General features: G+C 39.1%; 2 protein-coding genes across 2 annotated transcripts in view; both read left to right on the top strand.

Moving 5' to 3' along the window:
• Positions 1-12,046, top strand: part of CLIP1 (CAP-Gly domain containing linker protein 1) — a 107,343-nt gene that overhangs the window by 42,122 nt on the left and 53,175 nt on the right. The window contains exons 14-16 of the mRNA XM_023516840.1: positions 1,714-1,879; positions 1,978-2,193; positions 11,073-11,179. Coding sequence (XP_023372608.1) covers positions 1,714-1,879; positions 1,978-2,193; positions 11,073-11,179 — 489 coding nt within the window. The remainder of the gene's footprint in view (positions 1-1,713; positions 1,880-1,977; positions 2,194-11,072; positions 11,180-12,046) is intronic.
• On the top strand, positions 4,848-7,371 carry LOC111727267 (GRIP and coiled-coil domain-containing protein 2-like). Its single transcript, XM_023516841.1, has one exon. The coding sequence runs from the start codon at positions 4,990-4,992 to the stop codon at positions 7,219-7,221; it is 2,232 nt and encodes a 743-aa protein (XP_023372609.1). The 5' UTR covers positions 4,848-4,989; the 3' UTR covers positions 7,222-7,371.

The raw sequence follows: 12,046 nt of genomic DNA, 5'->3' as shown, positions 1-12,046 counted from the left end.
GGATTCGAACCCGCCACCTTGGGTGTATGTGGCTGGCGCCTTAGCCGCTTGAGCCATAGGCGCCCAGCCTCTGTAGGTTTTCTTACAAGTATAAAATCCAAAAATGTTCCCCAAGTTTTGCTCCTATGTTCTCTGATTCATTTGATAGCCTGATTTCTAGGTCAGTGTTCCATGTTTTCTTTTTTTGACTGGGGCTAGATTTGAACCCACTACCTCCAGTGTATGGGGCCAGTGCCCTACTCCTTTGAGCCACAGGAACTGCCTAGTGTTAGAGGTTTTCAATGCATCTTTGGCCACATGGTTCTTTTTAAAGTAGAATTTGAAGTTATTTATTGTTATTTTTACATCTTCTGTTCTCAAGAGGCACTACAATAAATTTTTTCTGTAATCTAGTCTGCTAAAATTTTGAAATTTTCTGAATACTCAGTTTCTTTTCTTTTCTTTTTTTTTGAGACAGAGCCTCAGGCTGTCCCCCTGGGTAGAGTGCCATGGCATCACAGCTCACAGCAACCTCCAACTCCTGGGCTCAGCGAGTTTCCTGCCTCAGCCTCCCAAGTAGCTAGGACCACAGGCGCCTGCCACAACGCCTGGCTATTTTTTTTGTTGTTGTTTGTTTGTTTTTTTGGTTGCAGCCATCACTGTTGTTTGGCGGGCTGGGCTGAATTCGAACCCGTCACCTTAGGTATATGTGACTGGTGCCTTAGCCACTTGAGCCACAGGTGCCGAGCCTGAATACTCATTTTCTATAATGTTTATTTTTTATTCATTTTTCCTTACTGATATAAAGTAATAAACCTTCACAATTCACTCTAAATAATGTATTTATAACTATTGAAATTGTTAAAATTATTCTCAAGTCAATTTTTTTTTCAGGTTAATTAAGGGTACAAAGAATTAGGTTACAATGTTTACATTTGTTAGGTAAAGTCCCTCAAGCCTGCTTTTGTTTGTTTGGGGGTTGTTTTTGAGACAGTCTCACTTTGTTGCCCTTGTTAGAGTGCCCTGGCATTGTAGCTCACAGCAGCCTTAAACTCTTGGGCGTAAGTGATCCTCTTGCCTCAGCCTCCCAAGTAGCTGGGACTATACGTGGCCACTACAACAGCAGGTTATTTTTTTAGAGACAGAGTCTCCTGCTCTCCCTGGTCTTGAACTCATGAGCTCAGGCAATATACCTGCCTTGGCCTCCTAGAGTGCTGGGATTATAGATGTGAGCCATCATGCCTGGCCAAGCCAAGTTTTTCTATTTATTTCAGATGTTATTAGTTGCTCAAGCCTTTTATAATCACTAATACAACGTAATTTTTTATTATAGTATATTTTCTTTTTCTTTTTTTTTGAGATTCAGTCTCACTCAGTCTCACCCTGGGTTGAATGCCATAGTATCACAGCATACCACATTCTGAAACTCTTGCCTCTGTTTCCCGAGTAGCTAGGACTATAGGTGCCTACCATAAAGTCTAGCTAGTTTTTCTATTTTTAGTAAAGACGAAGCTTTATACTTGCTCAGGCTGATCTCTAACTCCTGAGCTCAGATGACTAACCCACCTTGGCCTCCCAGAGTACTGGGATTATAAGTGTGAGCCACCACACTCAGCCAATAGTATATTTTCTTTCTTTTGTTTTCTACCAGTCACCAAATCTGCTAGTATATATTTTCAGCATAATTCTTAAATTTAAAATATTTCTGACACCTTGTATTGAAACTTGTTCTAGACATGTAGAAGAATTACAACTAAAACTTACAAAGGCTAATGAAAACGCAAGTTTTCTGGAGAAAAGTATTGGGGAAGTAACTCTGAAAGCTGAACAGAGTCAGCAAGAAGCAGTTAAAAAGCATGAGGAAGAAAAGAAAGAATTGGAGAAAAAACTGTTGGACCTGGTAAGGAAAGAATAAAGGGGATTGTTTGCTGGTGAGGAAGGCACGGGGCAATACAGCTAAGGCTAGCTGACTTACTCCTCCACTCGGGGTTTCTGTAGGAAAAGAAGATGGAAACAAGCCACAATCAATGTCAGGATCTGAAAGCCAGGTATGAAAAAGCCAGTTCTGAGACAGAAATCAAGCATGAAGAGATCCTGCAGAACCTACAAAAGATGCTGTTGGACACAGAGGAGAAGCTGAAGGCTGCACAAGAGGAGAACAGCACCTTGTTGGTGAAGATGGAGGAACTGAAAAAGCAAGCTGACAAAGCCAAAGTATGTTGTGGGAAAGAATTTTGTTGTTGCATTATAGCTTGCCTGAGTTTTCCATTGAGGCTGGGGGGCTGCTTAGAAAGCAGCAGTAAAATGGCCTCTGCAAATGTTAACCTTTCTAGCATGTGGGAGGGTGGTGAATTATATTTCCTATATCTTTAAGCATTTTGTGCCAGCTGCTGTTCCTTCTTGGGGATGATGGCTACATTCTTTCCCCTGAATATACTGTGTAGCCATCACCCTCTTGCTGCTTGTTCCTCAGCTGTTACAGAGATTCTTGTGTTGCCTGAGCTCTGTCTGTCTGCCTGCTTGTTCCTCTAATCTTGGCCATTCTTATTGCCACCTTGCACTAAGGTTAGGAGAGCCATCTTGCAGAAAAGTACAGGCAGAGCCCAAGTGAAGCAAGTTAAGTAGAGAATCAGGGGTGGGGAGGGCCTGATTGGAGGAATAGAGTTTTGAGAATTCTAAAGACGGCTTTTATGTTTATCCAGGAAGGCACAGTGAGCTTATTTACAAGGCAGCTAGATTCAAGAGTAGTGAGGAAACATCCTCTTAGTAGATTGAATAGAACTCTATATACTGGATTTCATTTTATGGTGTCAGGATTATATCTGTGCTCTAGTATATTTTTTGACTCTGGTAGTTTAATGATTTTCAACCTTTCTACTACTATGTAACTTTTTTTTTTTTTTGAGACAGAGTATCAAGCTGTTGTCCTGGGTAGAGTGCCGTGGCATCACAGCTCATAGCATCAAACTGTTGGGCTTAAGCGATTCTCTTGCCTCAGCCTCCCAAGCTGAGGGAGTCCTAGCTGGGATTGCAGGCGCCTGCCACAGTGTTCAGCTATTGTTTGGTTGTAGTTGTCATTGTTGTTTGGCAGGCCCAGCTGGATTCTAACCCACCAGCTCTGGTGTGTTTAGCACCCTGGCTGCTGAGCTATGGGCGCCGAGCCTACTATTTAACTTTTGATTGCTTAAAGAAAAGCAAGCATTTGTCTTTACTTATTTGGAAGGTGTTAGAGAAATATTTGTACTACATATAATAGTTTAATGAATTATAAAAGAGCATATATAGGACTTGAAACTAATCCCATTAAAAACCACCTGTTGAGCAGGGCGTGGTGGCTCACAACTGTAATCACAGCACTTTGGGAGGCTGAGGTGGGTGGATTGACTGAACTCATGAGTTCAAGACCAATCTGAGCTAGAACGAGACCCCTCCCCCTAAAAATAGCCAGGCATTGTGGCGGGTGCCTGTAATCCCAGCTACTAGGGAGGCTGAGGCAAGAGAATCACTTGAGCCCAGGAGTCTGAGGTTGCTGTGAGCTATAATGCCACAGTACTCCACCAAGGGCAACAAAGTGAGACTCTGTCTCAAAAAATAAATAAATAAATAAGCCCCGTGCTAAGTAAGCATGTTGTGACATAATGTGTCATGTGAGAGGCCAACATTCTCTTTCCCCACATGCTGACAATAAAATACCTGCAAAACACCTGCAGTTTTATGAGCCATTTAACACTGGGTATAATTCCCAGATCTTTTGTCTTTATGGTTTCCATTATCTGGAGAGACTCCAGGTTTTTAGTATTTCCTTTAAAATGTTGCAGCTTGACCAAACTACAGCATTCCAATAGGTTGTGTAAGGTCTTGCTGATTTTGTTTATTGGTTTTGTACAAGGGCCATTTCGTTAAAATGCCAGGATTATTGACCCTCCAAAGTCTGGGTAGCTGATTTCAGTAGATTTTAATGAGTCATGGACTCTGAGAATCTGATGAAACCTAGGGATATTTTCCCAGGAATGTTTGCATATGCACTCAACAAATTTTATATACAATTTTGACTTTCATAGAGCCCCAAAACCTCCATGTTCCTAGTTTAAGAGCCAGTGGTCTATAGCTGTGCTGTTCAATACACTAGTCACCAAGCCTTGTGAAACAATTTAAATTTGTTACATTTTAATAAAATTAAAGACCACATCAGTTGTACTCAACTGCATTTCATGTGCTCAGTAGTCACATGGCTACTATATATTTATATCATTACAGAATTTTCTGGAAAGCCCCAGTATAAACAGTGTGGTCAAATTATCTTATAAATCAATTCTTTAAAAAAAAAAAATCTATTCGTTTTGGTCACCAAAGCCTAGAAATTAGTCTGTATTTTTAATCTATTCGTTTTGGTCACCAAAGCCTAGAAATTAGTCTGTATTTTTATAGGTGATACTGGGACCAGTAACAGTCTTTAGTAAGTAAATTCCTACAGTAGGTTCGAAAGACAGCAGTTTATTTTTCCCTTGTTACACTCCTTTTTTTAGTTAAAATAAACTCAACTTTTTATAGTTCTTTGAATTGGGTTTTCAAAATTTCTTCTATGAATCCTTTCTACATTAGAAATAATTGGATCATTAGAAATAATTGAATAATTAGAATGGCAGGAAAGAATCTTATACCCTGATGTCAAAATCAAGCTACTGTATTTTTAACTATTAGGTAGCTACCAGGAATAATTTCATAAGTTGTTTCACAGATAAGCTAATAGATGTATAAGCAGTTTAGTAAGCTAAACTTGCTTTGTATTATCTTTTTATGGGCACTGTTTATTCATAGTTTGTTTTTACTGTTATTCAGATAGTTTCTATAAGTTTTACTGTAGACATTTTTTAACTTTTATGATTTAGGTTGTATTATTTGGGCTTGCATTTGTCTGCTTGATTTCATTTTTGTTTCCATTCTCCCCATCTTTTGTTTCTGTAGTCGCTAACTTATTTGTTAACATCAGCCAAAAAAGAAATTGAACTAATGTCAGAAGAGCTGAGGGGTCTGAAATCAGAGAAGCAGCTTCTTGCACAGGAGGGAAATGATCTAAAGTTAGAAAAAGGTTCACTTTTATCAAAACTTGTAGAGGTGGAGGCCAAAATAACTTTACTTCAGGAAGACCAACAGAAACTGTGGTCAGTAAACGAAACTCTTAATTTAGAAAAGGGGAAAGTCTTAGAAGAGAAGCAAGATGCTGAAAGGTGTTATCAGCAGGAACACCTTGATAAAGAAGCTTTGGCTATTGAGAGAGAGAAATTGCTTAAAGAAATCAATATTGCACAGGAAGAACTCTTAAAGATAAACATGGAAAATGACTCTTTGCGAGCATCTAAGATGAGCATGCAGGTACTCATTGAAGAGCTACAGTTCAGCAAAGATACTTTGATTGTGGAGTTCAAGAAAGATCTAGAAGAAAAAGATCACCTGGAGGATCAGATCAAGAAACTTACTGCTGAAAACCTTGTCTTAGCTAAAGATAAGGATGACATTATTCAAAAGCTTCAGAGCTCTTATGAAGAGCTAGTTAAAGATCAGAAAACTTTGGCACAGGAGATCGAAGATCTCACAGCCGAGAAAAAGTTAGCTTTAGAGAAACAGTCAAGCCTTGATAGCATGTGCATAGCCTTAAAGATAGAACGAGACAATCTTCTTCAGAACAACAGAGATCTGCAATTTGAGAAGGACGTGCTGCTTCAAAACGAGGAAAAGCTGAACACCAGCCTGGAGGCTGCCCTCCAGGTCAAACAGTTGCTTCGCACGGAAGCCAGTGGGCTCCACGAACAGCTGGATGATGCCAGCAAAGCTCTGAGAAAGGCAGAGCTGGAGATGGTGCAGCTCCAGGCCACAAACACGAGCCTCACGAAGCTTCTAGAAGAGATTAAGGCCAGTCGGGCAATCACAGACTCTGAATGCATCCACCTTCTACATGAGAAAGAAACCTTGGCCGCCTCTGAGAGGAGACTTTTGGCTGAAAAAGAAGAACTTTTAAGTGAAAATAGGATCATTACTGAAAAACTCAACAAATGCTCAGAAGATGCTGCCCATACTGAGATGAACTTGAACGAGAAGATCACTTATCTAACTTCTGAGAAGGAGGTGGTCTGTCAGAAAATTACTAAGCTTAAAAAACAGCAGGACAGTCTCTTGAAAGAAAAATCTGCAGTGGAGATGCAAAATAGAGATTTACTTGCAGAGAGAGAAAATTCCATCAAAGGCATAGGCGACCTTAAAAGGAAATATGATCAAGAGTCTGCGAATAGAAGAATAATTGTGCATGAGAAGATGAAACTACTTGGTAATATTGATGCTCTGAAGAAAGAGCTTCAAGAGAGAAAAAAGGAAAACCAAGAACTAGCGGCCAGCAAATGTGATCTTTCTTTTATGCTGAAAGAGGCGCAAAATGCCAAAAAGAATCTAGAAAAAGAACACACTAACGTACTGCATGCAAAGGAGAGTTTGGATGCAGAACTTAAGAGTTGTTGTTCTGAAAAGAACATTTTGCTGAGGGATGGCTTGAACCTTCAAGAAGAGTGTCAGAAATTAAATGACGAGATGCACAAAATGCAGCAGTCCTTAATCCTGGAACAAGAAGCCAGAGCAAAGGAGAACGAGGCATCCTTGTATGAAAAAAATAAACTTCACGGGAGAATAGTGCTCCTGGAGCAGGAGGTGGAAGAGTTAAAAGTGTGTACTGGGGAGCTCAAATCTGAGAATTTTCTACTGATCCAAGAGAAGACCAAATCAGAGCAAAAGGTGGTAGAGATAATTAAGGAAAAGGAAGTCTTGAGTGCAGAAACAGCTCAACTTGCTGCCAAAATAGAGACTCTGAAAAGTGATTTTGCTGCCTTGTCCAAATCCAAGTTAGAATTGCAAGAACTGCACAGCTACCTCACCAAGATTCTGGATGACCTTCGGCTGAACCATGAGGTGACCTTGGCCGAAAGAGCCCAGGTGATACAAGACAACAAGAACCTTCTCACCGAAAAGAGAGAAATCATGGTGGAAAAGGACAAGCTTCTAAAAGAAAAAGAAAACCTGGCAGAAAGCTACTTTCTTCTTCAGAAAGAGATTAGCCAATTGGCCAAAACCAACAGCCATATTTCAGCCAATCTCCTAGAATCGCAAAATGAAAACCGTACATTGAGGAAAGACAAGAGCAAGCTTACCCTTAAAATTAGAGAGCTCGAGACTCTTCAGTCATTTACGGTAAAGTGAGAGGTTCAAGTATTGAGCACCTGGACTCCTTACTAACACTGTGCACTAACTTTAGTGGTTTAGGTGATATTTTTTCATTTCTGCTTATGGAAATCCACCCTATTGAATCAGTTGCTTGGATGTCTCAAGCTGTTTATTACAGTGTGTCTAAAAGGGAAATTCTTTACTAAATATCTAATTGTAGTAGTCTCTCCCCATTTGAAAAAATTTTTGCAAACTGTGAATAAAAAGGATTTATTTTTTAATTTTAAGGAGAAACTTTGTGAAAAGTTAACTGTGGGCTCTGCGCCTCTAGTTCAGTGGTTAGGGCGCTGGCCATTTGCACCAGAGCTGATGGGTTTGAACCCAGCCCGGTCCTACTAAACAACAACAACAACAACAAAAAATAGCCAGGTGTTGTGGCGGGCACCTGTAGTCCCGGTACTTGGGAGGCTGAGGCAAGAGAATCGCTCAAGCCCAAGAATTTGAGGTTGCTGTGAGCTGTGACACCACGGCACTCTATCAAGGGTAACATAGTGAGACTCTCTTTAAAAAAAAAAGTTAACTGTGGTTCTTAAAGGCTTAAGAGCAATAGTATACTATCTTCTGTTTGACTTTTAACTGTTCTTAGTCTATCCACTTGGAGTTGAAAGAGTCTATTGAAATCTTCATGGCTGGTAATTGGGTAGGTATAATGCAGAATTCCCATAAGCTTTATCAGACCAAATGAAATTATAAGAAAGTGCCAAAAAAAAAAAAAAAAAGAGTGCCTAAAATGATTTTGATTTTTTTTTTAATAGAGTTGGGGTCTCACTATGTTGTCAGGTTTGACTCCAACTCCTGGGCTCAAGTACTCCTCCTTTCTCAATCGCTGCATAGCTAGGACTACAGGTGTGTACCATCTTTTATGGTTATTTCTATATTTTTAAATTTTTTTTTTATATTTAGCAGCTAAAATTTTGTCTCCATATGCATATCTTTTTTATTCACAGCTACATTTGTATTCATTATCCTCAACTTTTCTCATATACTTTTGCACTAAATGCTTCTCATTTAGCTCTTAAGCCTTATGTTAGAGGTGCCCAAATAATTCTTATGTTTATTTGAAAAATTCCCAACCTAAATTTTGAATGATTAAAAAAGCCCTAAGTTTGAAATAGCAAAGATAAGTATTTTTAACTTACAGTAATATCATTCAGAGAAATTCAGCTATATAAGGATATTACTATTTATTGTCACTAAACAGTCTCTTAAATATAAGTCAGAAGGAAGAGAGTATGCTTGTCAGTGTAAGTAACTTGGAACTTTCATTGGAAGATGTAGGTTTAGAGGGTCTGAAATTATCCAAATTGCATAATTATTGAGAAATGGCATGAAAGGGTCTCCTTCCTTGTTCTACTTCAGAGTAAAGACCTTTCATGTCTCGGTCTGTCTGTTTGAACACTTGGTTGGTGACTGACTCACTCTCTCTGTGTGCCTCCCTTAACCACACAGACACTAAGCAGCATAGCCTGGTCATCACCTAACATTGTCAGTGAGGGGTGTCCTCATTTCTTATAGTGTTCCCTTGTATTTAGGCTGCTCAAACAGCAGAAGATGCCACGCAGATAATGGAACAGATGACCAAAGAGAAGACCGAGACGCTGGCCTCCTTGGAGGACACCAAGCAAACAAATGCTAAACTACAGAATGAAGTAATCACATTTAAATGGCTTTTTGTACAAAGAAGAGCTGACTGGCTTCATGGAATGTTTGATCATTAACTCAGGATTGCTTATGTTTTTGAAGTGTGGCCTTACCAAGGTTTGCTCTGTGTTAGTAGAGTTGAATGTGCACCAGAGCCATGATGATATTAAATAATGTGTATTATTACCTGTTTAGTAGGACCAACCTTTACAAGTTGAGGGACACCTCAATACCGTGGCTATCTAACATGACTATTTAATGATAGCAGTAGTGAGAGGAGGTACTGATGGCATCCTCTAGTTTTTGTATCCTTTATCTTATATCACACACATTTTTCTTCTCTTCTCTTTCTCGGTGTTGAGCCATGAAATTCCTTTCCTTAGCCCTAAGTTTGATGTACATCTTTTCTTGGCCTAATTTGGTACTGATTTCCTTTTGTGTCATCTTGAATGAGTCACTTCTGGAACTGGGACAAATTTGTGACGTCAGGATATTTTGATTCTGTCCACAAGTAGCATTTCCCTTTCTGTGATTCTTGTACTCCCACCTTCCCAGGCTTATACCAACCCTCTCTTTCTTTGGAAAGCTGTTCCCTAAATCCCAAGCAGACTGTTTCTCTGAAATGCCTATCTGAAGTTTTGTAGAATTTCAGATGCTCTTTAAGCAGGAGGGTGGCACCCATAGCTCAGTGTATAGGGCGCCAGCCACATACACCAGGGCTAGCAGGTTTGAACCCAGCCTGGGCCTGCTAAAACAACAGTGACAACTGCAACAACAACAAAAAAACAGCTGGGTATTGTGGTGGGTGCCTGTAGTCCCAGCTACTTGGGAGGCTGAGGCAAGAGACTTGCCTAAGCCTCTGTCTCAAAAAAAAAAAAAAAAAAAAGATAATTAGGTAAGACATTAAGAGATGAACAAGGGGAGGAGATGACCAAGCTGAATAGCCACCATTAAGGATAGGCTTCCTCATTATAGAGGAACAGGGATCAAAATCTATAAAGATGTGAACATTATGAGGTTATTATGGGGGTAAATAACAAAACTTCATAAACAGTTATAAAACCGATACAGAAAAAGACAAGCTAAAAATATAGAGACATTACAACAATCATAGATGTGAATCAAAATTAGAAGGCTAAAGTAAATGAAATTTTAGGGAGTGTCTCTAACCTTTTCGGAAGAAGTCAGAGAGGACTGTTTCCTTCTATACCCCTTTTTCTATAGCCAGAATATGAGACTGGATGAATCATCTCTTGGACCCATTGTGATATTTTGTTTTTATTGTTCTGTAAATCTGGAATGTTAGAGGGTGTTATGAGGAAAGTAGTGGTGTTAAAACTAGCAAGACACTTTCTAGGACTCCTAAATGGAGGCATGTAATGTGGCAAAAGCCTGAAAGCCAGCATGCTACATGAGCACACTTGAGGAACGGAGGCCCATCTTTGGTAGGGCCTCTGCACTGAGAGCCTCAGCCACCCTGTGGGAGTCTTTGGTCAGTCACATCTCCATCATCTCAGTAACATGCCTGCCTTTCCAGTGGGAACCAGATCCTAAGCTGATTGTGTCCCCTGTGGGCAAGTGATGGAGTTGAGTGGGTAGGAGTGCCCTTTAGTCCAACAATATGACTTTTTCATCTTCAGGTCCAAGTTCAGATGGATGACTAAATTTTTTTCAATCTACAAACATTTTGATTCAAATAAATTTTTATAATGAGAACTGTATGAATCTGGTACTGACATTGAAAAATGTCATATCCTAAATTAGTAATCTATGGGAAAGCAAAGGGGTTTCTTTTCATATAAAAAAATAATTATTGCTGATGTCATTGCTTTGCAGTTTTTTTCTTATTTTTTTTCTAAGGTGGATCATTTTTTAAATAGTTTAGTGATAAATACTGAGAATTGAACACAAAATGAAAAAAAACTTTAATTTTAGTTTATATAGCAATTTATGTGACATTTTGGCCAGATGTACAGGAAATGTCAGACTAAATGTGTAAGGAGGAAGCTTGCAGTTTATAATAGATTTGTCATTTGTAATCTCTTCACCCAGGTGACTTTTTTCTTGTTTTAGAAGTGTTTGATTTCATCTTTCTTTTTAATAAACATTTTCATGAGTAAATTTGTCCAGTCATGTCATTGGAAAAAGAAATAATTTCATCAAGTTTTTTTCTCTTGATCTTAAAGTTGGACACACTTAAAGAAAACAACTTGAAAAATGTGGAAGAGCTGAACAAATCGAAGGAACTCTTGACTGTAGAGAATCAAAAAATGGAAGAATTCAGGAAAGAAATGTAAGTTTATCTCCTGAAAGAAATTGTGGTATTTATTTTAAATTGAAAAAGTAAAAACAATGCTAATTATTTTAAAAATACTTTAAAATTACATAAAGTAAAAAGTACTAGTCACCTTTCCATACCCCAAACATTATCACATAACCCAAGAAGTAACCCCAGTAGCTGTTGCAAGGGTGGAACTACAGCTAAGTTAAAGGATCAAAAGGAAGTATGTGTTCGCCAATGAGTTATGTTTGGGATTCAAATGTAACTTTGTAAAGCCTTATGAAAGTACAAGTAGAATCAGTGGTTTAAAATAACATGTTTACATGGTAGTCTTAACATTTGGAAACTTTAGACCTTTCTATCAATTCTCTCAAAACCTTTTTTATAGGGGGAAAAAAACCCAAACAGCATGTCACTTTTGAGATTTTCAATATCTGTTTTAAGAGTAATCAAGTCTTCTGGCAGAGAAATTAGACAGCCAGCATTTTGGAAGATTCTTTAAAGTTAAGGTTTACCCATCAATCTGTTGCCCAGTTTCAGGCAGGCAAACTGTTCATGTTTCCTTTGTTGACTCTTTGAAGTTTGGTTATTGTAGTTATTAGAGATCCGTCTTTTTTTTTTTTTTTTTGAGACAGTGCCTCAAGCTATCCCCCTGGGTAGAGTACTGTGGCATCACAGCTCACAGCAACCTCCAACTCGTGGGCTCAAGCGAGTCTCCTGCCTCAGCCTCCCAAGTAGCTGAGACTACATGCCTGCCACAATGCCTGGCAATTTTTTTGTTGCAGTTGTTGTTGTTTAGCAGACCCAGGCTGGGTTCAAACCCGCCAGCCCCAGTGAATATGGCTGGCGCCTTAACCACTGAGCTATGGCATCGAGCCT

The sequence above is a fragment of the Otolemur garnettii genome, unplaced genomic scaffold, assembly GCF_000181295.1.
Source record: "Otolemur garnettii isolate 467f Iridium unplaced genomic scaffold, OtoGar3 scaffold00099, whole genome shotgun sequence".
Classification (NCBI taxonomy): Eukaryota; Metazoa; Chordata; class Mammalia; order Primates; family Galagidae; genus Otolemur; species Otolemur garnettii.
This window is presented reverse-complemented; position numbering and strand designations above follow the sequence as displayed.